This window comes from Corylus avellana, chromosome 2 (assembly GCF_965113065.1).
Source record: "Corylus avellana chromosome 2, dhCorAvel1.hap1.2, whole genome shotgun sequence".
Taxonomy (NCBI): Eukaryota; Viridiplantae; Streptophyta; class Magnoliopsida; order Fagales; family Betulaceae; genus Corylus; species Corylus avellana.
Genome location: NC_142491.1, coordinates 38,601,264 through 38,624,673, shown reverse-complemented (window position 1 = coordinate 38,624,673; position 23,410 = coordinate 38,601,264). Strand labels below are relative to the sequence as shown.

General features: G+C 37.6%; 4 protein-coding genes across 5 annotated transcripts; 2 read left to right on the top strand and 2 right to left on the bottom strand.

The window, feature by feature from the left end:
• The first annotated feature begins 1,981 nt into the window (after positions 1 to 1,981).
• Positions 1,982 to 6,380, top strand: LOC132165299 (peroxisomal adenine nucleotide carrier 1). The gene is made up of 5 exons (XM_059575800.2): positions 1,982 to 2,364; positions 4,014 to 4,245; positions 4,835 to 4,981; positions 5,528 to 5,688; positions 5,888 to 6,380. Exons 1-5 carry the CDS (start codon positions 2,222 to 2,224, stop codon positions 6,168 to 6,170), a joined length of 966 nt encoding a protein of 321 aa, XP_059431783.2. The 5' UTR covers positions 1,982 to 2,221; the 3' UTR covers positions 6,171 to 6,380.
• Positions 6,381 to 6,879: 499 nt separating this feature from the next.
• Positions 6,880 to 9,949, bottom strand: LOC132162245 (bifunctional protein FolD 2). 2 transcript variants are annotated; one of them, XM_059572508.2, is made up of 5 exons: positions 9,726 to 9,949; positions 9,243 to 9,559; positions 8,628 to 8,864; positions 8,390 to 8,557; positions 6,880 to 7,202 (listed from the first exon to the last, which is right to left on the bottom strand). In XM_059572508.2, exons 1-5 carry the CDS (start codon positions 9,883 to 9,885, stop codon positions 6,996 to 6,998), a joined length of 1,089 nt encoding a protein of 362 aa, XP_059428491.2. In that variant the 5' UTR covers positions 9,886 to 9,949; the 3' UTR covers positions 6,880 to 6,995. The 2 variants fall into 2 exon arrangements, with proteins under 2 accessions (XP_059428491.2, XP_088369535.1); XM_088513409.1 differs by having other exon boundaries at positions 9,243 to 9,298.
• Positions 9,950 to 10,638: 689 nt separating this feature from the next.
• Positions 10,639 to 14,585, bottom strand: LOC132191924 (putative GPI-anchored protein At3g06035). The gene is made up of 2 exons (XM_059607062.2): positions 14,349 to 14,585; positions 10,639 to 11,506 (listed from the first exon to the last, which is right to left on the bottom strand). Exons 1-2 carry the CDS (start codon positions 14,431 to 14,433, stop codon positions 11,007 to 11,009), a joined length of 585 nt encoding a protein of 194 aa, XP_059463045.1. The 5' UTR covers positions 14,434 to 14,585; the 3' UTR covers positions 10,639 to 11,006.
• Positions 14,586 to 16,876: 2,291 nt separating this feature from the next.
• On the top strand, positions 16,877 to 23,195 carry APL1 (ADP glucose pyrophosphorylase large subunit 1). The gene is made up of 15 exons (XM_059596276.2): positions 16,877 to 17,194; positions 18,047 to 18,160; positions 18,281 to 18,454; positions 18,643 to 18,735; positions 19,870 to 19,953; positions 20,050 to 20,105; positions 20,271 to 20,364; positions 20,551 to 20,663; positions 20,877 to 20,949; positions 21,129 to 21,209; positions 21,825 to 21,911; positions 22,069 to 22,173; positions 22,473 to 22,579; positions 22,683 to 22,743; positions 22,918 to 23,195. The coding sequence occupies exons 1-15, from the start codon at positions 16,961 to 16,963 to the stop codon at positions 23,017 to 23,019; spliced, it is 1,578 nt and encodes a 525-aa protein (XP_059452259.2). The 5' UTR covers positions 16,877 to 16,960; the 3' UTR covers positions 23,020 to 23,195.
• The last annotated feature ends 215 nt before the right edge of the window (positions 23,196 to 23,410 follow it).

Below are 23,410 nucleotides of genomic sequence, written 5' to 3'. Positions count from 1 at the left end.
CATGAAAAAAAATTAAATAAAAAAAAATTTGTTAGCGTATTATATTTTTATTTCATAACTATTTTATAATATTAGCGTAGCAGTTTTAACTAATTTTAACGGATAAAGAAAAATTGTTATTATAATAGAGGCAATGAAGGGGATTGCGTTTAATAAAACATTAGTAGTAGAGATGAAAAAGTCATAATCAATGGTCTCGCAGTGGATAAAGACGTGATTCATCGAAATTTGCTATATATTTGAAAGTGATTGAGATAATGACATTTCATAGATATTGTCTTGTAATAGCTTAAGAGGCTATTGTGTGTCATAGATAATGTTTGGATTGTCAATATTATACGTTGTATTTTTTTTTTGCATTGTACGGAACATTTTGCCCAATTTGATTCTTAAATCGATGAAGAGATATACCATAAACAAATATATGGGTGTGGGCTTCATTGTGAGGGATCACAAAGGATTAATACATGATGCACTGAGCAAAACAATAAACTGCTTAGACCCCCCCAGTCATGCTGGAAGCTGTGGGAGCATTACGGGCTGCTGAATTTTGCTACGATCTGGGAGCCTGCATGACATGGTGTTAGAGGGTGATTCTTTGATTGTGGTCAAAGATATTCTTGCCTTGGTTTCAAATTGGTGCGCTCATGGGCAAATTGTAGCAGATATTAGAGTGGTTCTTAACTCTCGGAGGAGCTGGATGATCAAGCATACTAAAAGGGATGCGAACCAAGCGGCACATGGACTAGCCAAGCAAGTAGTTATGAATTAAATGGATTAGATTTGGATAGAGAAAATTCCAAACTGTATTTCAGATATTGTTCATTTAGAGCATTATGCTCTTTCTATTTACTATTTAGAGTGTTATAACTCTAGATGTTTTATTGGTATTATAATGAGATGAGGTTTTATTCCAAGGGGGGGGGGGGGGGGGGGGGGTATATGTGAGAGGGATAAAAATATAATTTATAATAGGGTATTTGTATAATAAGTCCCTGAGTTAACCCTTCAAAAATTTTAAATCCCAAGTTTTTTTTTGAAAATTTACTCTCTGGGTTAATTAAAATGATACTAAAATTTTTGCCGTCAAAAATTTTGAACAGTTATTAGTCAAATTCAAAACGCACCGTTTCACCTCATTAAAATATTAAATTTTTATTAATTTGATTTTAAAATAAAAAATTGAAGGGGTGGCCAGATGTGGCAGCGCCACCCTTCAACCCCTATGGGGTAGCCGTAAGCCACCCTAGGGGGTTTGGGGTGGCCTGCGAGCCACCCCTAAGCCCTAGGGGTGGCTCCGCCACCCCATGGTTGGTTAAGGGTGGCCGCAAGCCACCTTAAACCCACCATGGGGTGGCTCGAGCCACCCCTAGGGCTTAGGGGTGGCTCGCAAACAACCCAAGGGGTGGCCGCGAGCCACCCCTAGGGCTCAGGGGTGGCCTACGGGCCAACCCAAACCCCTTGAGGATGGCCGCAAGCCACCTCAAGGGTGGGTACTGGGGTGGTCGCAAGCCACCGCATAGGGGTTTGCACCCCTTCAATTTTTTTTATTTTTTTTAGATTTATTTTTAAATTAAATTAATAAAAATATTAATATTTTAATGAGATAAAACGGTGCGTTTTAAATTTGACTAATGACTGTTCAAAATTTTTGATGTCAGGAATTTTATTGTCATTTCCATTAAATTTTCAAAAAAAAAAAAAAAACAGGATTTAAAAATTTTGGAGGGTTAACTCGGTGTCTTATTATACAAATACCCTTTATAATATAAAAATAAAGAGAAATGTTTGTATATCTGCTTTTTTTTTTTTTTTTTTTTTTACAAATTAACTATTAAATTTGAAACAATTCCAATAATTACTTTGCAAATATGGTTAGAGATGTAAATATACCAAACACCGTCAAATCCAAATACCAAACACTTTGCAAATATCTCGAAAGTAAAAACCAAATACCAAACGGACCGTCAAATCCAAGCCGTAGAGAGAGACAGAGAGAGAAACCCCATACGTTCACGTTTCCGATTCCCAAAGAGATACACAACTGTGGAAAGTAACCCATTGTGTATGCCACTGCGTCACTTTTAGTTGCTCTCCCGATCCTCTTCTCTTCTGGACTCTTATTATCATACGCAGCTCCTAAATTCATGGATGCCTCGACCTCCTCGATCTTCTAGCCGTTCTTTTCATTTCTCCAATACCCAATTTTTCATTCTTTAAGATGGACGCTGATCTGGAGTCCCTGTCAGAGGCCACTTCAGGGGCCATTGGAGCTCTGGTTAGCACCACCATCTTGTACCCTCTTGATACTTGTAAGACCAAATATCAAGCTGAAGTTCGAGATCACCATAAGCAGAAGTACAGGTTGGTTTATATTTCCTCTACAAGGGCTTTTGCTAATTATTTTCATTTGTTCTTTTCTGGGATTGATTATAATTCTCCAACAAGTTTAGAACTTTGTCTCACAATTATATGTGGGTTATGTGAGTCTGTGACATCAATTTATACTTATAAATAGGATATTGTAAGACTATGCTGAGGACATTTATAGGACTTGGTAGCTATATTCACTGAATCTTGCTGATATTCGCAATGGGAGAGCACAGGTGTTATTGCGCTGCAGAGTGATTAAGAAGCAACACCTAGCAAGTTTGGATCTTATTTTCCTAGAAGAAAAAAAGTTTGAATCTTATTTCTGGACATAAGCCGTTACAAATGACACAAATTTCCTGGTAAAAAGTTTATAAATGAAATGCACTTTAATGAAACACTCTTTCACAAATACCATTAGATGGCTTAAGAAAGAGAGCTCAAATTTTAAAAAATGTAGTTCAAATTTAAGGGTAATGTAAGAAGTTAAATGCGACAGGAGGAGCAAATTACAACAATAGCAACTGGGTTTTTGTTTGGTCATCTATCTCTCACGGGAATACCCATTTTTTGTCTACTGGCCCATAAATTTCTAGTTTTGGCATGGAATAGTTTGATAAAGAAATGTTACAGCAGCAGCTGTGAGTTTATAATTAGAGAAATCATGTTGTATTAATTGTGTATGGAGTTACAATTCTCTAAAGGCTCTGGTAAAACTAAGTTAGTGTTACTCAGTCAATCTGCTGATATTGTCACTAATATTGTAGTTGCTGGGGTTGGATTATACTGATTCAGGCCAATCAAAGTATTTTAAATGAGAATGCTTGAGGATTTTGTTTGTTTCTAATTGTTAAATTTGTTAAATTAATCTTTGTTCTTTTGGGGGTGGGGGAGGCTTGGGCGAGAGAGTGTGGGAGTGGTTGTTGGGATGAAGAAGTCCTTATTGCAAGTTTCTGTATTTAGTTGTAGTAAAGGTAGGGGAAAGGAGAATTAAAATTGGTCAATTTCAAATTAGATTGATTTGTTGGAAGATTTCTGTAAACCATTAATTTTCCTTTTTTAATAATCTAACCGACCATCAGCATATCCAGGAAACCAAAAGGCTGTTGTATTAGTGGACACTTGTTTTTGTCTGAATAACTGGTTCGATATTATAATTACATTGTAGAGAAGCTAAATTTAAGTATATTCAAAGGGAGTTTGATGATGCTTAGATTGAGTTCCTTTTACATGATTATTCTGTAATGCTTGATGTTTTCCTTTAGAGTCTTTTATCTTGAAAACGGTTAGCTTCCACAGTGTTATAATGAGATAAACATATTTTATATCAACCATGGATAATTTCATTGCCAGTTAGAAACAATAGCTGTTGTCATCCAAAGTAGCTTCACTTTCTAAACAACAGAAAAAAGGATAGTTGACTCCATGTGGGTGCTTATGCTTTTATAATTAATTTCTTCATGCAATGCTCATAATATATGAATTGCTGTCTTCTCTGCTTGACCTTTTTCAACAGTGTACTTATTGTATATCTAATCGAATGTGGCCTAAAAGTCAAATAAGCTGCTTTGTGTGACACAGATTTTTAAGGTAGGAATCACTTATGAATATGTTTATATAATTTATTGCTCTGGCTTTTGCAGGAACATTTCTGATGTTTTATGGGAAGCAATTGCTACCCGGCAGGTGCTTTCACTGTACCAGGGGCTTGGGACAAAGAACCTGCAGTCCTTTATTTCACAGTTTGTTTACTTCTATGGATACAGCTTCTTCAAAAGGCTGTACCTGGAGAAGAGTGGAAACAAAACCATTGGAACAAAAGCAAACTTGATTATTGCTGCTGCTGCCGGGGCTTGTACAGTCTTAGTGACACAGGCGAGTCATATATTGACATGTTTTCTTGATTAGGAAACATCTTTTAGTTGTGCTTTCTTGATTTAAGTTGTCTAGTGTGGGGTTCTTACGAATTACGTGGTGCTTGAACTCTGTTCATTGAGCTCTCAAAAGGATTCAGATTAATATCCTCGCAGATATATGATGATAATATCATGATATGCATGTCGAGCATCGATTGAAATGGTTCTGTTTAAACAATACATGGGAAGTAAAATATTTCATTGTGCTTTTCCTTAAAATTGGGTGAGTGCATGTGAAAGGGGAGTCATTACAAGAAAATGACCGGCCAAAAGAAGTCAGTAAAATAAAAGTAAAGAGGCATGGCAATGTTGACTATAAAAATTTGACAGTACACTATTCCTTGAGATCCTGAAAGTGATTCTATGCATTCAATTGCACAGACAACTGTAAAGTCCTGTTAGTAACAACATAGACCATTTTGTGATTCCTAAACTATTAAAAATGGTTCGAGGAAAAGAAAGAGCTATTAATGACAAAATAGACCCTTTTGTAGTTTCAATGCTCATTGTCTGGATATTCTAATCTCTGGGTTTTTTTAACCTTACAGCCCTTGGATACAGCATCCTCAAGGATGCAGACGAGTGAGTTTGGGAAATCCAAAGGACTTTGGAAGACTCTGTCGGAGGGCACTTGGGGTGAGGCATTTGATGGTCTTGGCATATCTCTTCTTTTGACATCAAACCCATCTATCCAGGTACTCAGTGTGCAAGTATATAGGTTGTGGTCTGTTTCAACAACCGGGCGGCCATTTTCTTAGATTTTTATCCAAGATCCAGTGGACTGGGTCATTTTTTTGACCAATTTCCATTTATTTGTTGTTTTTTTTTTCATTACATCACTGTATTTTCTGTTTGCATTTTGTTGTTGGGGCGCCCACCTTGTCTTGTTCTTTGTTTTCTTGTAACCCTTTCCCATTATATATATATATATATATAGAGAGAGAGAGAGAGAGAGAGAGAGAGGTTGTGTGTAGAGTGTGGTTGGTTTCACTAGTCCCATTTCAGTTTCTTGAGGTTGTATTTAGACGCAAATGACTTTTATTTCTGAATTTTTTTGATGGAGTGGACCAATGACCTTGACATCCTAGCCATATGTGTAATTGATGATGGTAACTGCTAGCTATGGTCTTTTCTAATCCCATGGATTTTTTTCACCTTCCAATTTGATGAGTAGTTAGAATAGTTGATTTAAGGTGCAAGAGAAGACCAATTAAGCTGAAATTAGAACGTGTATTGTACAGTACACCGTATTTGATCAGCTGAAACAGAGACTACTGAATCGGAAGCTGAGCCAAAAAACAGGTACAGAGTCGTCCCCGGAAGCTCTTTCTGCTTTTTCTGCTTTCGTGTTGGGTGCAGTTTCAAAGTGTGTCGCTACCTGCTTGACTTACCCAGCTATCAGGTGGATGGTCAATTCAATCATTCTTCCTCATGCATTGCATGGATTATATTTAGGAGGCTTTTTAACCTCATGCTGATGAATTCATTCATGTTTGTACTGTTAAGAATATATTCAATGTAAAACTCATAGTTTCTGCAAGTTTGCATGAAAATATGGCGTATCTCAACTTGATTAAAAGATCCAAGTTAATTGCCAACAGGTGCAAGGTCATGATTCAGGCTGCAGAATCAGATGAAAATGGGAGCCAAGAAGCTGAGCAAAAAGCCCAGAAGACAGTTTCAGGTGCACTCTACGCCATTTGGAAAAGAGAAGGCCTACTGGGTTTCTTCAAAGGTTTACATGCCCAGATACTAAAGACTGTGCTAAGCTCGGCATTGCTTTTGATGATAAAGGAGAAGATCACGAAGACAACATGGGTCCTAATGCTTGCACTGAAAAGGTATCTGTTTATCACTCACAACAGACTAAAGAAGAGCACCTGAATTAGTGATGAGAGTGAGACACACATGCATGGAAACCTCACAGATGAAGAGACTAGTGAATTTCTCCAAGGTGGTGGCCGGAATAATGTGGCAGCATCCAATAAACATTTGTGGATGTCAAGAAGGAAAATACATATATGTAGAACAGGGGATTTTTTTTTTCTTCGAATATCCCACTCAATAAATATTATCAAGTTTTTCTTTTTTTGGCCTGCTAGCAGCATGTTATTCGTTTGAGCAATGTGCTTAGTTTTATATGGGATAGCTAGATTTCTTTTGGTTTCACTTTTCGGTCAAGGATAGCTAGATATTTAGCTGAAAGCCTGAAATGAAATTGGTGTGCCTTATTATAGGAAGAATGCTTTCTTGTTGACCACATGTAGATATTCATCTTTTAGCCTCTAGGCTCTGGGCTGGATTTGACCTATGAGGAACAAAGGAGCAAGACTGCCGTGTCTCTAAACGGTGGGCAAAATGGGACATTGTTTGGCCCAAAAGTCATGTCGTCTCAACATCGCATCATTGTTTATAACGATAGTTTGTTAAAGCCGTGAAGAAGATGGAAGAATAGTATTATGATGTAGTTTTTCTAACGGTTTAGATTTAATTTCAAGTTTTTCATGCCAAAAAACAAAAAAAAAAAGAAGAAAAGAAAGTGAAATTAAATCTATTTCATTGAAAAAACTAAAGTACAATTTTTTTACAGCATGTAAGCCAAATCATTCTATAAGAGCAATGAACATTGCTCAATAGATTCTAAATTTTCAATTAAATGATACTAATGATTTCATATATTTTGGATTTCTGTGCATTGGGTTAAAGTTACTATAAAACTAAATTTAAGAAACAACCGCTTAATGTTGAAGAGAATCCAAATGCACGTTTAGCAGAGTCAAGCGTGTTAGATAGGAGCATTGAGATTGTTACAGGTCCCACCCCTCCAGGCACGGGGGTGATTGCCGACGCCACCTTGATTGCCTCTTCATAGCAAACATCTCCAGTGACTCGAAATCCACGACGACTATTTGGGTCCTGCAAATCATCATATAGAGTAGCAACATGAGAAATCACTTCACGGAGAGGGACTAGTGAATTAGTGAATGGAGACACCAGCTCCACCAAGTGTAAGGCAAGTTATTTTTCTCCCTAATGCCTATATATAACGATTAAGAGAAACCGCTAACTGCATCTGGCACTTATCACTTTGTGGGCTTACTCATCTTTATAATGTGGCTCTTATCACTTTGTGGGCTTACTTATCTTTATAATGTGGCTCTGATACTATTTGTAACGACTCAGAAAAAGTGGTAACTACATTTGCACTATCACTTCGAAAGTACTGCTCCCTTATAATCATTTATAAAAATCTAGTTTCACCTAATAAGAAATCAATGTGAAACTTAACACGCATAAGTGTCTTTATAATATACTCATTCTATATAAATTACTCATATTTTCAATGTTTGACTAGAGTGTTACACTATATATCGGTTGTTCCAACTATATATGTATATACCTATACTAATATAGAAGGACAAAAGGCAAATGTTTGTCTACTTTTCAGTGTCTGAATACTCTCATAAGACATGTGCATGTCTTTTGGCTCTCTTTTTAAAGCACAATACTTGGCTCCGTCAATCCATCTGGATATTGCAGATGTTCAAGTAAATTTAATGCAGTTATCTTATCTTGGTCATGATAAGTGACTAAGCAATCAACACATTTACTCTGCTAACCAAGATCCTGAAAGAGAGCATTGACTGTAATGCTATTCCAATGAGGATTGGTTTGATCGTCATTGAGTATACAATCAGGGCTACTACTGTTAATCAGAAGATGCATTTCCAGATACTTGCGCAAGAGCCTTATTAGTAAACTGATATCCATCAAAAGTTCAACACTGATATGGTAAGATTATATGCACTTTATTTGTTTTCTCATCTATTCACTCTCAGGTAGGTGCTATTGAATTTAAGTCTTTTTCCTCTTTCCCTTTGTCAGCCTTTCTTTATAGCAACAACCACAATTTCATGTCACTACTCACTTAATAGCAATAAAGAAAATCATACTACTTGTCAAAGTGAAAAAAGTTTTTAATCTGGCTAAATCAGCAGTAGTTTCTTCTTTATTTATTCCATATAAGTTGAGATTGAGACTGATAAAAACCTTCAAGAATCAAGATTTTGAGACAAGGTTAAGGTAAGATTTTGACTGCTTACCTTTACTAAATTTGTTCCCATATCGATTACAACTGCTCCCGGCTTTAGCCAATTGCCTCGGACTATGTTTGGGATCCCAACATCTGTGACTACAATGTCAGCTTGAGAAGTTATCTGTTCCGGGTTTTTGGTGAATGCATGTACGGTGCTGACCGTTGCGTGGTGCCTCTGCCAACCAACAATATATCACACAACCGGACACAAAAATATTATGTATCAGCAGAAAAGTAGAGATTACCTGCAACAGAAAAGAAGTAGGCAAACCAACAATCTTGCTTCTCCCGATCACCACGGATTTTTTCCCAATAATCTCAACACCAAACCTAAGCAATAACTCAATGCAACCCTTAGAGGCACAAGGGATGAACAAGGGCTCCCTTCCTCTCATGGCAAGATTCCCCATATTGAGGGGATGGAAGCCATCCACATCCTTTTCTGGACTCACAACAGTCATAATCTTTTCCTCGTCCAAATGCTGTGTCAAGCATTTCAATTAGGATATGTTACCAGTCTTAACACTTCCTTATTTCCAACGAAAATCAAAGTGTGCAAAACACATGCATATTAGAGAGCTTAGGACCCAGTGCCCTGTAGATGCAAACAAAAGTCCATCCATGTGAACGAAGGAAAAATTTGACTAGAGCTATATATATATGTTGTCTAGATGGGATATCAATAGAATTTGTCGAGCTGTTTTGGAAATTCACATCCTTATTATCACCAGCCAACAGCACAATTGACGGCAACAACCGGCCATAGCATTAAGAAAGCTAGACAACATAGTAAATGGCAAAAAAAAAAAAAAAAAAAAAGAAAAAAAAAAGGAAGAAGCAAAAACAGTTGTAGAAATTACTTGTGGCAAAGGAAGTTGCACAATAATGCCATGTACAGATGGGTCCTCGTTAAAACCTGAGACAACATCAAGAAGTTCAGTTTCTGCACAGTTTTCAGGCAGCTCTGCAATCAGAGTTGCAATTCCAACTTCATCACAAGCTCTTAACTTGATATTGATGTAAGCCTCGGAGTCCCTCCTTTTACCCACCAAAACGACAGCCAATCCGGGGGATTTCCCAATGGCAGCCTTCGCTCTACGTATTTCACTAGCTATTCTGAATCGTATATCTCGTGCAATCGATTTCCCATCAATTATTGCAGCAGTGTGACCACTAGCTGGTTTGCATGCCATTACCAATAATAATTTTCAGTGCTTTTATAGATGTAAAAAAACATGTCACTCCAAAACGTATATGCAGACCAAAAGAATTGGGCAACCCGGGAAAGACAGAAAACCAAGCAAATAAAAATTAAAAATGGTGTCAATTCGACAATTACTTACGGAAAATTCCAGAGGATTGAGGACGGTGGTGTTTGGTGCTGGGAATCCAAGCGTCGGGGAGGACAGTAGGATACTTTGGAGGGCTTGAGTACGATGAATACGAGGTTTTCTTTCTCAGTCCGCGCCAAAACACACCCGCCCAGCTGCTACCACCTCGCATGTTGTCCCCCTAAGCTGCCTGGCGGCCCTGGCCGTGTCTTACACTTGGTTATATGGTTATGCCCTTCTCATCTTTTATCAATATTCTTTATCCCATAATAAATGGGAACATCGTTAAGAGGAGGAAAATCTGCCGTAAGGCCTTGCGTTTGGTTATAAAGAAAGTGCATAAAGATTTCATGCAACTGGGGTATGTGTCGGGAGTTTGTGCTTCCATGTTTTTTGAAGTACTTGATTGTCACTTGAATAGTGAAGTCTTATGAACAAGTTGTGCACGACCGGGTCGGGTGCAAGCCTGGTGCAACCGTGCAAGAGACTTTATCTTACTTATCCCGGAATTCGGATAGTCCAAGACTAATTTGCTCGAACGGGTCGGATGCAAACCTGGTGTAAGGACTCTACACTAGTATTTGGATATATAGTTCAAGACTTATTTGCTCGAACTATTCAGACACCTATCCAATCCGGTGAGACCCGAGTGACCTCTCACGCAATAGACAGTCTCATTGAACAAGATCTGGATGCTGTCATAATCACTTTATCACTCACTTCCTCTTTCAAATTTTCGGATTGAGAAAATAGTCAGCTCACAGTTTCAATTTGCTGAAAATACTGAAAAAAAAAAATGAAAAAGAAAAAATAAGAACGGGGAATGTGTATATCAGTGGCCAGACTCATAGTCCCTAAATGCCAGCTAATATGACCTTGTGATCAATCGGTGGCCCAGTAAGGCACCTAGGAACTACATAGGATAACCTGAGAAAAAACATTATAAGTTGATACTTTCATAAAACGCTTGGAGGTTCAAATAACATCACGCCGAATTATATTGATAAAATGAAATGAATGGAACAGTTATAGATTCTTGCTTCCGATTCTCATCTCATGAAACCAAGAAGTGCAGAACAAAACAATGTCAACAATGATGATAACAAGACATATCCTTGCATAACCTGCTCCGTTCTCACCATGAAAGCAGCTCTGTATTCCGTTATCTTTTTTTGATATAAATATGTTGGAAAAGTGGAAAAACTCCTGTGCCGCAAGCTTGTAACATGGCCAATGGACTAGTAATCCTCCAAAAACTGTCAAGAAAACAAAGGGTCTGGCCATCGTCTTAGTTTACAACAGGAAGATAGAACCCATCAGCAAAAACAGCAAATGGAAGATCAAACCAATTCTGGAAACTACGCTGGCAGCGTTGAAAGGGACAAAGCTTCCAGTGGATGTATTTGTGGTCAGAACAACGACAATCCAATTATCTTTAGAGCCAATCCCAGCTCCTACGAACTTGGTGTCATTGAGATTACCCGAGTACTGAGACCCTGTAAAGTTGGTGAGGACCAGACTTGGCTCCAGTTTGGGTACACAAGCAGGCATTATGACCCCATCCTGCGTGTTGGAGACATTCAAATGGCATTTGGTTAAAAGGTTCGGGTAATCGGCAAATTGCGGCTCGGTGCCCGGTACCGTGTTGGACCCTGTGGTGTTTGTGCAGGGTTGATCCTTGAATTGGTCAGCTATTTCACCAGCAAGGCACGCTGCATTGTCATTCTTTGATAGAGCTGCCAAGTTCAAGGATGCTCGATAGCTGTTGATGCCTTGAAGAAGATCATCCTCATCTGCAGCAACAAAATGGTGGGGATAGGATGTTCAGTGTCCAGATATCAACACACACACACAGATAGAGTAGGACAGAGAGAGGCAAAGATTCAAGCATTATGCATGGAATAACCATTCAGTTATGTACTATTTGCACTAAAGCATGTTATATTTCTACCATTCCCAACATGCCTACATTGCAGCAAGCTTGAAACTTACAATTCTATGAATTTCATAAAATGCACTGAACTTTTCAAGCTATAGATCTCTGATATTCTCAACATTAACTCTTCCAAGTATGTTTCATTTGCCATAAATGGTCACAGCGAAATCGATTAATGAATGTTTGCCAATTTTCTTTGCTAAATGTAAATGTTGTGGCATACCATCATGGCAAATGAAACTTAGAAGACCAAGGCTTTGAAAGACCTAAAAACTGACGCCTGATCAATGAAAGCTTAATCTTGTTCCCATTCGACCTCATTTTTATATTATATTAAGAGTATCATCAAGAAGGGGGCTGAAAACAAAAAAACAGGTATGAGAGACACAAAATTTTTCTTGAAGTTCTTCACTAACTAGACTCCCATGTTTGACAGATTTGTTATGAAATATGAATGTTAAAGAAAGACATGCGCCAATCCTGTTTCAAGTCATGAATCTTCCTAGATCTTTCTCGTTACATTTGGAATGTACATCTGACAGATTGAAATGGCAAAAGGGGTTAAAAAGGGCTTTTAGCTACATGAAAGGAAGTAATTAGAGTAATTACTAAAGAGGTGGATGGCTGATATACCTAAAGAGGAGCAATTACCAAAACAAACAGAGGTGTCTCTTGAGCAGAACAGTAATAACAGGCAAGATTAAGTAAGCCCAGCTAATAACAGATTTAACTTAACTTGCATTAATATCTTTTTCGTAAGGCTATACTTATGAGTTTTCAGACCCTCACCACAAGATTAGGCAGCACTTTGACCAACTTAAGTTTGGATATCATTTCAGGTTCTCCAACCAGGGCCTAAATTGCATCTAAACCAATAATATTCTGGGTCAGTCAAAGCAAGTATTGTCCCATTTTGTCCTTTAAAGAGGCAGTTACATAATTTACTCCACAGACATGTGCCAGAGAGCAAGGAAACTGTATTACATAATTTATGTCGAAACAAAGTATACAGAATACGAATTTGCATGCCTCACTAATCAAATCTTGGTTCCAAGATTTGATTACCATAGTATTCCCTCACCTACCACAGTTTTCTTATAAATAAGGACATTTGTATTATAAATACAATCGAGTTAATGAGAGTACAATGTAGGCTTTGAGACAATTCATAGTGATGGACGTAGATGTGTAACACCAAACTACCCAAATTTTCTTGCGTCTTTTCTCTCTCTTTGCTTCCTCTTTTCCTCTCCATATTTTATGTTTCCCATAAATTTCTACATAGTATCAGAGCTACTTTCCTGGTGACTCCTCCACAGTTCTTGTCGGCCCATTCATCTATTGCTCTCCTTGAATCTCAGCCTTCCAGACCTTCTGTCAAACTGTTCGGCACATGAATTGCAAGTTTGGAAGTCGATCTACACAACATCGCCAAAATTAGCCAAAAAGGATCTCTCACACGCCCTCACACTTCACTTTCAGGTTCTGTCCAGCCAGCCCATGCACTGCCAAATGCCCTCACACTCCCCCCCGGAGTGTTCCACATGCCTGCACGCACCTCCTTTGACTTTCACACGAGTCACGTGCGAATCAAATCCGGTAACCCAGATTAGATAATTGACCCAAGTGGGTCCTCATGCGTGCAACACCGAATCTGGTAACCGGCCCAAGTGGGCTCAGCACGTGTGACATGCACGAATTGGATCTAGGTTGCCGGATCCGATAACCAACCCAAGTGGGTTCTGCCAAGCTCGAATCTTGCCCTAATGGGCCCAATTCGAGACGGATCCAGGTCACTCGATCCATCAACTAACCTAGTGGGCCAACTCACATGCTCTAAACATGTGTTTGATCCGAGTCAATGAGCGCACAATGCAGCCTTTGGGCAATTCACAGTGGTAGACGTAAATATCTAATACTGAACCATTCCAAAATTCCTTGTATCTTTTCTCTCTATTTGTTTCCATCTGTGTCTTTTCTCTGATACCGAATCAATAAAAAGGGGGGATCATAGCATTGTCCTATGGATTACGGCAAAGGCCCTCAACTGTCAAGTAACTTTCTCCTTTTGCCTTTCTTGGGGCTTGGCATCTAATTTTATGATTCTAAGGTTCTTAAATTACCACTTGTCTCAAAAGTTTATGGGCTCAAATTCCCTTTTATTAAGTAATATCCAACACGTGACATATTTAATTTTAACGGGAGTGAATTGATGGAGTCAGGGTTCGAATTCATAACCTCTGACTCTGATACCATGTTAAAATACCAGTTATTCCAAACGTTTAAGCCAAAAATAATTAAATTTAATTATTTAATCAATATTTTAAAGGACACAATCCATCAGTAAAAGAACATTTAATCTAAATCTCCGTAGATCTCCAGCACAGGTGAGCATAAATCTCCGCTAAACAAGTTCTACTGTTGCAAAGACTTATTGAAGCATGTAAGTCAAAGATTTCACAAAACATCAAGCAAAGCATACAAATTACAAACACTCATTTGCAAAAAAGCAAAATACTTTAAGATCAGTACCCAAACCCAGATCCATAACAAAAAAAAAAATCAGATCTTATCTGAAGTGGGTTTAGGATACTACAGGAAATCAATGACAGAACATTAAAGAAGCTCCCCAATCCCAAATGAGCACATGTAAGGAAGAGTTTAACAAAACAGAAAAGAGTCATAAAAGAAGTGCTTACCATCACATTTGACTGGGTGATTCAGCAAGAGAATGGAAGAAAGAAGCAGTGGGAGGAGGAGGGGGAAAAGAGGTGAGGACGCCATTGTTGAAGAAGGCACAAAGAAGTAGTAGAAGGTTGCCTTCTATAACTCTATTATACGATCCTTTCTTCCCTGTTTCTTTAAGTAGAAGCTAAGCTAGGGAACGCTCGTTGATGAAGACGTTCTAACTGAATGAGACGACGACGTCTTGGTGTAGTTTTCTTTCTTTTCTTGTTGAATAATGAATATGCGTGTGGTTTAGGTAAGAGTGGTTTGCCGCTTGATCCCATCAGCTACCTCAAAAGTGTCATTTTACATCTTCTAAATGTCTCTCGTCTAAAAAAGTAACGGTAAAAATAATGATTATTTGTTTTTCTTTTTTATTTTTGGCTTACTATTTTTACATCTTCACAAAAAAAAAAAAAGGAAAAAAAAAATTAAATTAGTGACCTCCGCTTCAACGTAGTCCACAACCGATTAAACTACCACTTAAATTACTATTATATTGTATTATATTTTATTATTTTTTTTGATACATCCCAAAAAAAATAAGAAATAAATTCAAATTAATAATTTCTCAGCCAATTAACTGAGCTAGGAGGGTCTTTGGCTCTGTGTGTTGCCTGTGGAAGTCAGCTTTGTCTATAATTAATAATTTGCAGTGGGTGAGTGGCGGCCAGAGAAGCAATCGGTGGTTGCTTGTCGGCAAAGTCTGTGCTCGTAAGCAAAGGATTGAAGATGAAAAATATTTGTTTGGTTGCAGGGATATCTTACTCCTATCTAGCTAGGATAAGGATTGTTTTAATTCTTTCTCCAGCATAGACTATTATCTTATCCCACCTTCTTATTTTTATATTGGGCCAAGTCTATATTTTCTAAACTCAACCCACCTTAACCCAAAATAAAAAAAAAACCCAAGCCCAAGCTCACAAAACACAGATTTTCAGTTTTAAAATCTAGCTTGATGGATTGAATACATATTTCATAACCCAGCTCTAGCCAAGTAAGCCCAGTTTGACCCAATAAACATATCTTATCTAACCAACTAGTTTTGGCATTTTCCTGACCCTTTGGTGTTCTTTCAAAGAGGGCTCTTATGCTCTTTGGTATACCTTCTAGCCAAATGACTAGGGAATGGACATGGTTATAACATTTTTTTTCAGGAAATTAAATTTTTAGTTCTTACACATGTAACACCTCGCATTAAGATTAGGGTTAAGACACCTTATTTTTAAGCCTAAGTGTGTTTCGTATAGTCCTAAGTCTCAAAGGGGGGGAAATGAGATTTTTTTTTTTTACACGGGAAATTTTATGCAAACCGATCGAATGTTCTCAAGGAACGATTGAACTGTGCAACTTAGCCCATAACGATCGATTGTTGCTTTTAAACGATCGAACAGTACAAACTTGAGCAAAACAAGTGACTGTTGCTTTTAACAATCAAACAATGACAATGTGCATGCAAATAAGAATTGGCAATTTTAGTATACACTTGGTGTTTCATCAAAAGTTGTTTCTTTAAAGGAAGGAAACAACGGACAATGGTTGATTATGAATAAGGGTCTTAATCTATCTATAAATAAGCATATGATTTTCTACCATATATAACTTTAACGTGAGAAAATGATGGGTCAAAAACTCTATCTATCACTCTCCATTTAGACATATTGTGAAGGTTTCAAGATTCTGCAAATTCATTAATATTCAAATCTTAGTTCTTCAATTCAAGTACTTAAGCAACAATGACTAAAGCCTAAAGGTAAGTATTTTTGTTCTTCTCCTTTATATTTGCGAGTTACTTTTCTTCCAAAAATTTACATAGTTTGCTTGTTTTTAACCTTCTTACTAAAAATCATACTTGAAGGCCAAACAAAAGCACAATGAATTATCATCAGGGGTGGTGGGTCAGTAGATTCAAAATGGTTGGACATGTAATAGGGTGAGCGTTTGATTCTCGAAATGAGAATCTTCAATCCTATTAGTATTAACCGCCTTGAATCTTACTGATATCATGATGGGTCTAGGTCAAACAATTGCTCAATCAAACTTGCGAGAGTGTTTGTGGTTTCTATCATTTAAGCGGACTTGTAGGAGCGCTTGCGGTTTCTATCGTCTAAACCTCACCAATGCTGGGACTTGTAGGAGCGCTTGCGGTTTCCATCATCTAAGCCTCACCAATGCTATTCTTAGCAAACAGATGCTATTATGATCATGGTCAAAGTAGAATAGCTACTATTGATCTCTTCGGCCCGACTTTACTTATGAAAAAAAAAAAGCATAAAGAATCATACCATCCAAACAAGGCCAAAAATCTCAAGGCGGCGCCTATAGAATAGTCCTTATTCGTAATTTAACGCCGAGTGTGAGGATAACCCCGTATTTGCACAATTTGGCCCGGAGGGCTTAAAAAACACACAGGAAAATTGGTGGATGCAATTGATTTTGGATAGCGTGGCCCAATCCTCCAATAGCATGCATGTCATGGCAAGCGAGTCTCACTCACCGATAGCTTTAGGCTCCCTTTGTAGTTCTTCACACACGGCCTCCTCATTGAAGACAATTCCAATTTTCTCCTCAAGTCCTGGAGAAAATGGCAGTGGCGGGCGATGGCCGGATTTCCCTCTCAGCTGCTGCCCGGCTGCGTGGCGCGACAGGGTTGGCTGGGAGGAACTGGGGCCTTGTAAAGTTTTGTAATGGAGAAATGATGGGGAAGAAGATGAAGGTGAAGCTGACACAGTTTCAGAAAGGAAGTGGTAGTGGCAGTAACAACGTTAAGCAACATGTTTGCATGTCTCTGACCGCTAATGTAGCAGGCGAGTCGAAGGTGAGCTTCCTCAAACACTCACACACAGGCGTGCGGTCTAGCCACATACCTCATACAAAGAAAACATAACGTTTTTGGGTGTTTAAATTCCACCATGGGAAAACAAAATAATGTTACTCGGATTATTTGTTGTTGCCATTGCAATGTTCTGTATTGAACAGGGCCTACTTTTTTGTTTTTACAATTTTGAACGTGACAAATTTGAATTGTGATCCACGCCAATTACCTGTTCGAATTATTAACTAGCTCAGCAAAGAATTTATATGAAACTTATTTGCCCAAATAAATTTTAGACTGCTCGGCCGCCTACCACCGAACTGTTGGTAGTTTATAACTTTATCGGTCCAAATTACCAACAATTCAACCAAGTAGTTGCCGTGTGTATAATCAACTGTTATTCAAGGATTTATATCCAAAAAACTAGAACCTCTAAAGAGTCGAGATCCTCCTGTGTCCAAAACAGAGCGATGCACTGGGCCGATGTCTATGACAGCACTTTTCTGTTGTGCTTTTGGGCTTGAGATTTCTTTGGGTTTGAATATTTAAACACAAGCCCATTTCCACTCCATCATCCAAAACATCCTCCATCTGTTTACTTTTACTAACCTCCCTTCTAGAGGAAAAGTTTTAAGTAGAGCACCCAAATGACGATCGTCCCGTTTCAAGTAAAATGGTGAAGAACAATTCTGTTTTCCAGATTTTATTTTGTTATGTTTAACGTATATATGATAGCATTTTATGTAGCAACATATACGTCATTAAATTTACAAAATTTAATCTAAACCATTAAAATGCAGTACATATTGCATTACTCTTTTAATCAAGGGTTCACATTGTGGGGGTCCGTTGCAGTTGAGGGACCTAGAGATGGAAAAGCGGGACGCACGGACCGTTGTGGCAATTATACTGGGAGGAGGAGCAGGCACCCGCCTTTTCCCACTCACCAAGCGCCGTGCAAAACCTGCTGTAAGTCTTCCTTTTGCACACTTTTCATGTTCATCATGGCTTGATTTGTGCTTATGAACATATTCATATATATACTTGTTGGTTAGTCATGATTTGCATTACCGTTTCCTATCAATGTAGGTTCCCATTGGAGGATCATACAGGCTGATTGATGTGCCTATGAGCAACTGCATCAACTGTGGGATCAAAAAAGTCTACATTCTCACTCAGTTCAACTCAGCATCACTCAACAGGCATATTTCGCGCGCTTACAACTTTGGCAGTGGAGTCACCTTCGGAGACGGCTTTTGTGAGGTACATTTCAAACTTATAAACATGCTTACTTCTGCTGCACCTGGGTATGTTCATTCTTCAGTTTCAGATGGTAAATACACCCACACAAATTAGCTTCGTCTTGTTTAGAATGAACATGGTTGCATGTGAAATAAAAAGGAAGGTCTAGAGGAGACATAAAAGGCTGTTTTGTTTCCATTCCGTGGCAGGTTCTCGCTGCCACTCAAACTCCAGGGGAGGCTGGTAAAAAGTGGTTTCAGGGCACTGCAGATGCTGTACGACAGTTCCATTGGCTTTTTGAGGTAATTCATATTTATGTTTAGTTACACTAACAAACTTTTAGAATTGCTCTTCTATGAATGATGTGTTAAATCACTAGTTATCCCAAAGCTTAAAATAGTAGGAATGAATAAATTTAATCATTCAATTTATATTCTAACAATATATTCGGACAACTTTACTATTGCAAATTTGCAAATGTATAATGGGTTGGCTATAAAGATCAGATCAATTGGAAGATGCACAAATATCCAAATTTGTCATGTAGAATATTCAACTTTCAGTCATCTACAATTAAGCACCTGGAGCTTTAGTTTAAAACCTTTTTTTTTTTTTTTCTTTTTTGTGATGAATTTAGTTGAAAACTCAAACAGCATAGAATGCGTGTAAGGCATTCCTTTACTCACAGTCTGCGAAGGGAAATTAGGGTGATTAACCTCATCAGGGAACCCTTGAGTCTCCAAGCATAGTCCTGCCTGAGGGTTATAAGCGTATCCACCTTTTCCCTTCACATCCTTCAGCCCATTACCCGTGTAGAATTGCATGCCTGGAGCATCTGTTGACACCTTCAATACTCTTCCTGACTCCTTATGCTGCAACACTGCTGCCTGCGTGACTGCGCTACCATCAAGCACATAGTTAATATCATAAATATCAGGCTGCTTCTTGATCCTGTTGCCAGTGGGAACATGCTGGCTATCAACTAGGTTTTGGAGGTTATATAGGTAGAGAGACAAAAGTTTTGGTTAAGTAAAGAACTTAGGAGTTTCTCTACTTCTGTATTATGATGGAAATTTATGTTGCATGAATGCCTTATTATCCCCCTTTTCAATGGGATCTTGTAGATCACCTCTTGTTCATATATTGCTAGAAACCTTAGATCTATGTATAGAAACATTTTTAACCAGTACAACTACATATAGGGCTGCATTTAAACGTCCAATTGCAATTGGATGGCAACTTTGCCATTTATATTGCATCTGTAAGTGAAAAAAATTTGTACCCCAGCTGAGAATAAGTAAAAAGTTGAGCCTGTCGTCACAAATATGTTTCATGGCTTCTTTTTACGTCATGGTCCTATTGTAATGTAAGATCTGTATTAAAAAGACAAAAAAAAAATCCCTTATAAAGTACTGAATGTGCTTTCTGTGCTATAGGATGCAAGGAGTAAGGAGATTGAGGATGTGCTGATCCTTTCAGGGGATCACTTATATAGGATGGATTACATGGACTTTGTTCAAGTAAGGCAATGCAAGAAGTTCACATAAACAGTGTTTTAGTTCACTCATGTCAGTTGATACATTCTTACACATTATGATTCATCTCTTCCTTTGCAGAATCATCGGCAGAGTGGTGCAGATATCTCCATCTCTTCTCTACCAATGGATAACAGGTATGTTATGTTTTATCAAAGTTTCCCCAGTGGCGCTACTTATACATTTATAGCAAACCGCATAACCCTCATAAAATTGGCTTGGCTGGTCATTTCCAATTAATATAATACTCAGCTAGTGTAGATGCCTTGCCCTTTCAATAATTTCCTCTGCTTTGTTGATAGCCGTGCTTCAGATTTTGGTCTAATGAAGATAGACAACAAAGGAAGGATCCTTTCATTCAGTGAAAAGCCTAAAGGAGACGACCTCAAGGCAATGGTAATCCCTTTTTTTCCTCTGCTTTTAGATCTTGTCTTTTCACCACGTAAAAAGTATATTGTTGCGCGTATCTGTTTTTTTTCGAAGATTTTAGGCTAGATGGCAATGATTAAAATCATGATATCATGCCAAATTTTAATTTTTTAGGAACTTGATTAACTATGCTGACTCCACTATATTAATCAGGAAGTGGATACAACGGTTTTGGGACTGTCAAAGGAAGAGGCCCAAAAGAAACCATACATTGCCTCCATGGGAGTGTATCTCTTCAAGAAGGAGATTCTTCTGAATCTTTTGAGGTATCAAATACTAGAAAGTCTCGAATATTGATGAATTGCGTAAAAGAAAAATAAGAAACCGACTCCTTAGTATTTCTTAGTGTCACCTCAAGAAGTTGATATAAGACCGGAATTGTGCTTCATCAAGTAAATTCTCTCTCTAAACACACACACAAAAGACGCCATGGAAAACAAATTCAGAAATATTAATGGCTATAATTATTCTTGAGTCAGATGGCGATTTCCCACTGCAAATGACTTTGGTTCAGAGATAATCCCTGCCTCAGCCAGAGAGTTCTTCATAAAGGTCATCGTGCTTTCTGAATGCTGAAAATCTGTCTTCTACAAACTATTTGCGTCATGGATAGTGTGTCATGCATACACACCGAACAAATGAACATTATGATGTACTTCATATTCTGATGCTGGCGGAGAGCTCATCCTTCCTTCTAACTATGTTTAACATTCTTCTTCATATTTTTCCAGGCTTATCTTTTCAATGATTATTGGGAAGACATAGGGACCATCAGATCCTTCTTTGAGGCAAATCTTGCCCTCACAAAGCATGTAAGCACTATATCTCACTGCTATTAAACTAGCTTCTAGAGCTCATGTAGGCTGGTTTAGGAATGAGGGGGACATGGTTCCTATAGAACTATGCAGTCTGCATGAACCTAAGTAATATATTACATTGAGTAATGCTATTTAGTATATTGTTATACGACTTTCATATATCTTGATGATATGATAGTGAAAATCATCAACCCTTAGATCAGTACTTGTAAAAATGAAATGACTAATTTTCAATGTCACGTTATCTTAGTTGTATGATAGTCTACTAAATACTATTATTCACAATGATTTAGTGCTTTATGCTACAACTAATATTAGATTACTCAACCCGGCAAAGCACACAACAGTAACTGATCAATGTGGAATTATGTGCTTCTTGATATCTTGCTCATTTATTTCATCCTGGTTATCAAAATAAATACAGAAATGTATCATTAAATTAATGTTCAATACTAAGTTACAGATTCCATGTAGTAATGACAAATTCTCGAAGAACGCTGCTCTTTCTGATTGTTTTCATGTTACTTGCACAGAAGTCATGATTGATGCTCTCATGTTTCAACAGAAGGGCTTCGAGTGTCACATAACATCTTTCTTTGTACTTTTCAGCCACCAAGGTTTAGTTTTTATGATGCAGCAAAGCCGATGTTTACATCAAGAAGAAACTTACCGCCAACAAAAATTGATAGTAGCAAGGTAAGTATATCTCGTTTTTTAATTTGCTCTCGAAGCTTTTGAGTTTTATGAGCCAAACTTTCAAAGCTGCAATAAGACTCAAAGTCAATCTGTAATAAACCAGCATATCCCCTGCGTTGAGTTCTTGAAGTAAAACACTTGTGCTCTTTCTCATCAGATAGTTGACTCGATCATATCACATGGAAGTTTCTTAACCAACTGCTTCATTGAGCATAGTGTTGTTGGTATCAGATCCCGAATAAACTCTAATGTTCATTTGAAGGTATGTCAGAAATTTCCATCATTACATTACTCGATAGCATGTTCTTGCAGAATTGCATAATAAAACTGTACAGCACTAATTTCCTTACTTGTGATAGCTATCTTTAAAATGTTCAAAAGAACTCTGAATTGTGTTTTTTGCTTATTGGTTGTAGATTTTGTTGATTAAGATATCTAAAAATACAGCTATTTCCTCAATTTACAATTGATTTCATGTAGAAAAACAAGTATCATTTCTATGCTTCTTCTATATATTCTTGTTTCTGAGATACAACTTTTACTGTGGCCAAATACATGCAGGATACAGTGATGCTTGGAGCTGACTTCTATGAAACGGATTCTGAAGTGGCATCACTTTTAGCTGAAGGAAGAGTTCCAGTGGGAATAGGAGAAAATGCAAAAATCAAGTATAAACAGCTTGAACCCTTTTAGCACAAACACATACAAATGTAGTAAATATCTTTTACCATTTCTTTTATTTCATACATCTCTTCTGACAATGATGTGCAGAGACTGCATCATTGACAAAAACGCCAGAATTGGGAAGAATGTTGTTATTGCAAACTCAGAGGTAGGATTCTGCATACCCTTTCAATCACAAGGATAACCTTGGAACTTTGAAACAATCATTTCAATCAGCCATCCTCTCAGCCACATTAATAAGCACAGAAGATATTAATATTCCAGTTAAGCCTTCAACCAATGAGCTTAACTATACTTAGTTTCTGTTTATGTGTAATTGCAGGGCATAAAAGAGGCTGATAGATCTTCTGAAGGGTTTTACATCCGTTCTGGTATTACTATCATATCAAAAAATTCAGTAATCACAGACGGTTTTGTGATATAATATATCTGTCAATTTTCTAAGTCTTTTTTTTTGAGTGATCAGGATGGTAATCATGAAAAATGATAACAAAATGAGTCATTATGTTTACTGTATCAATGTAACGAAGACGAAGATCAAATTTATGTATGATGCGGATGTGCACAATCCTTTACTGTGATAGCCATCCATTTGTGATATTTTTGTCTTTTTCCTCCATTATTTATTTTACCATAGGCAGAGAACCACCGAAAATGAGAAAAACAAAGTGCCTTTATTTTGGCACTATCTTCCGCATAATTGATAACTAATAGAAAGAACAAATTAAATGATTCTCCACAAATGCATATAATGTTAGGAAATTTGTGCTATTTTTCCGATCCGTGAGATGCAAAAAATAAGAAAAACATTTTTT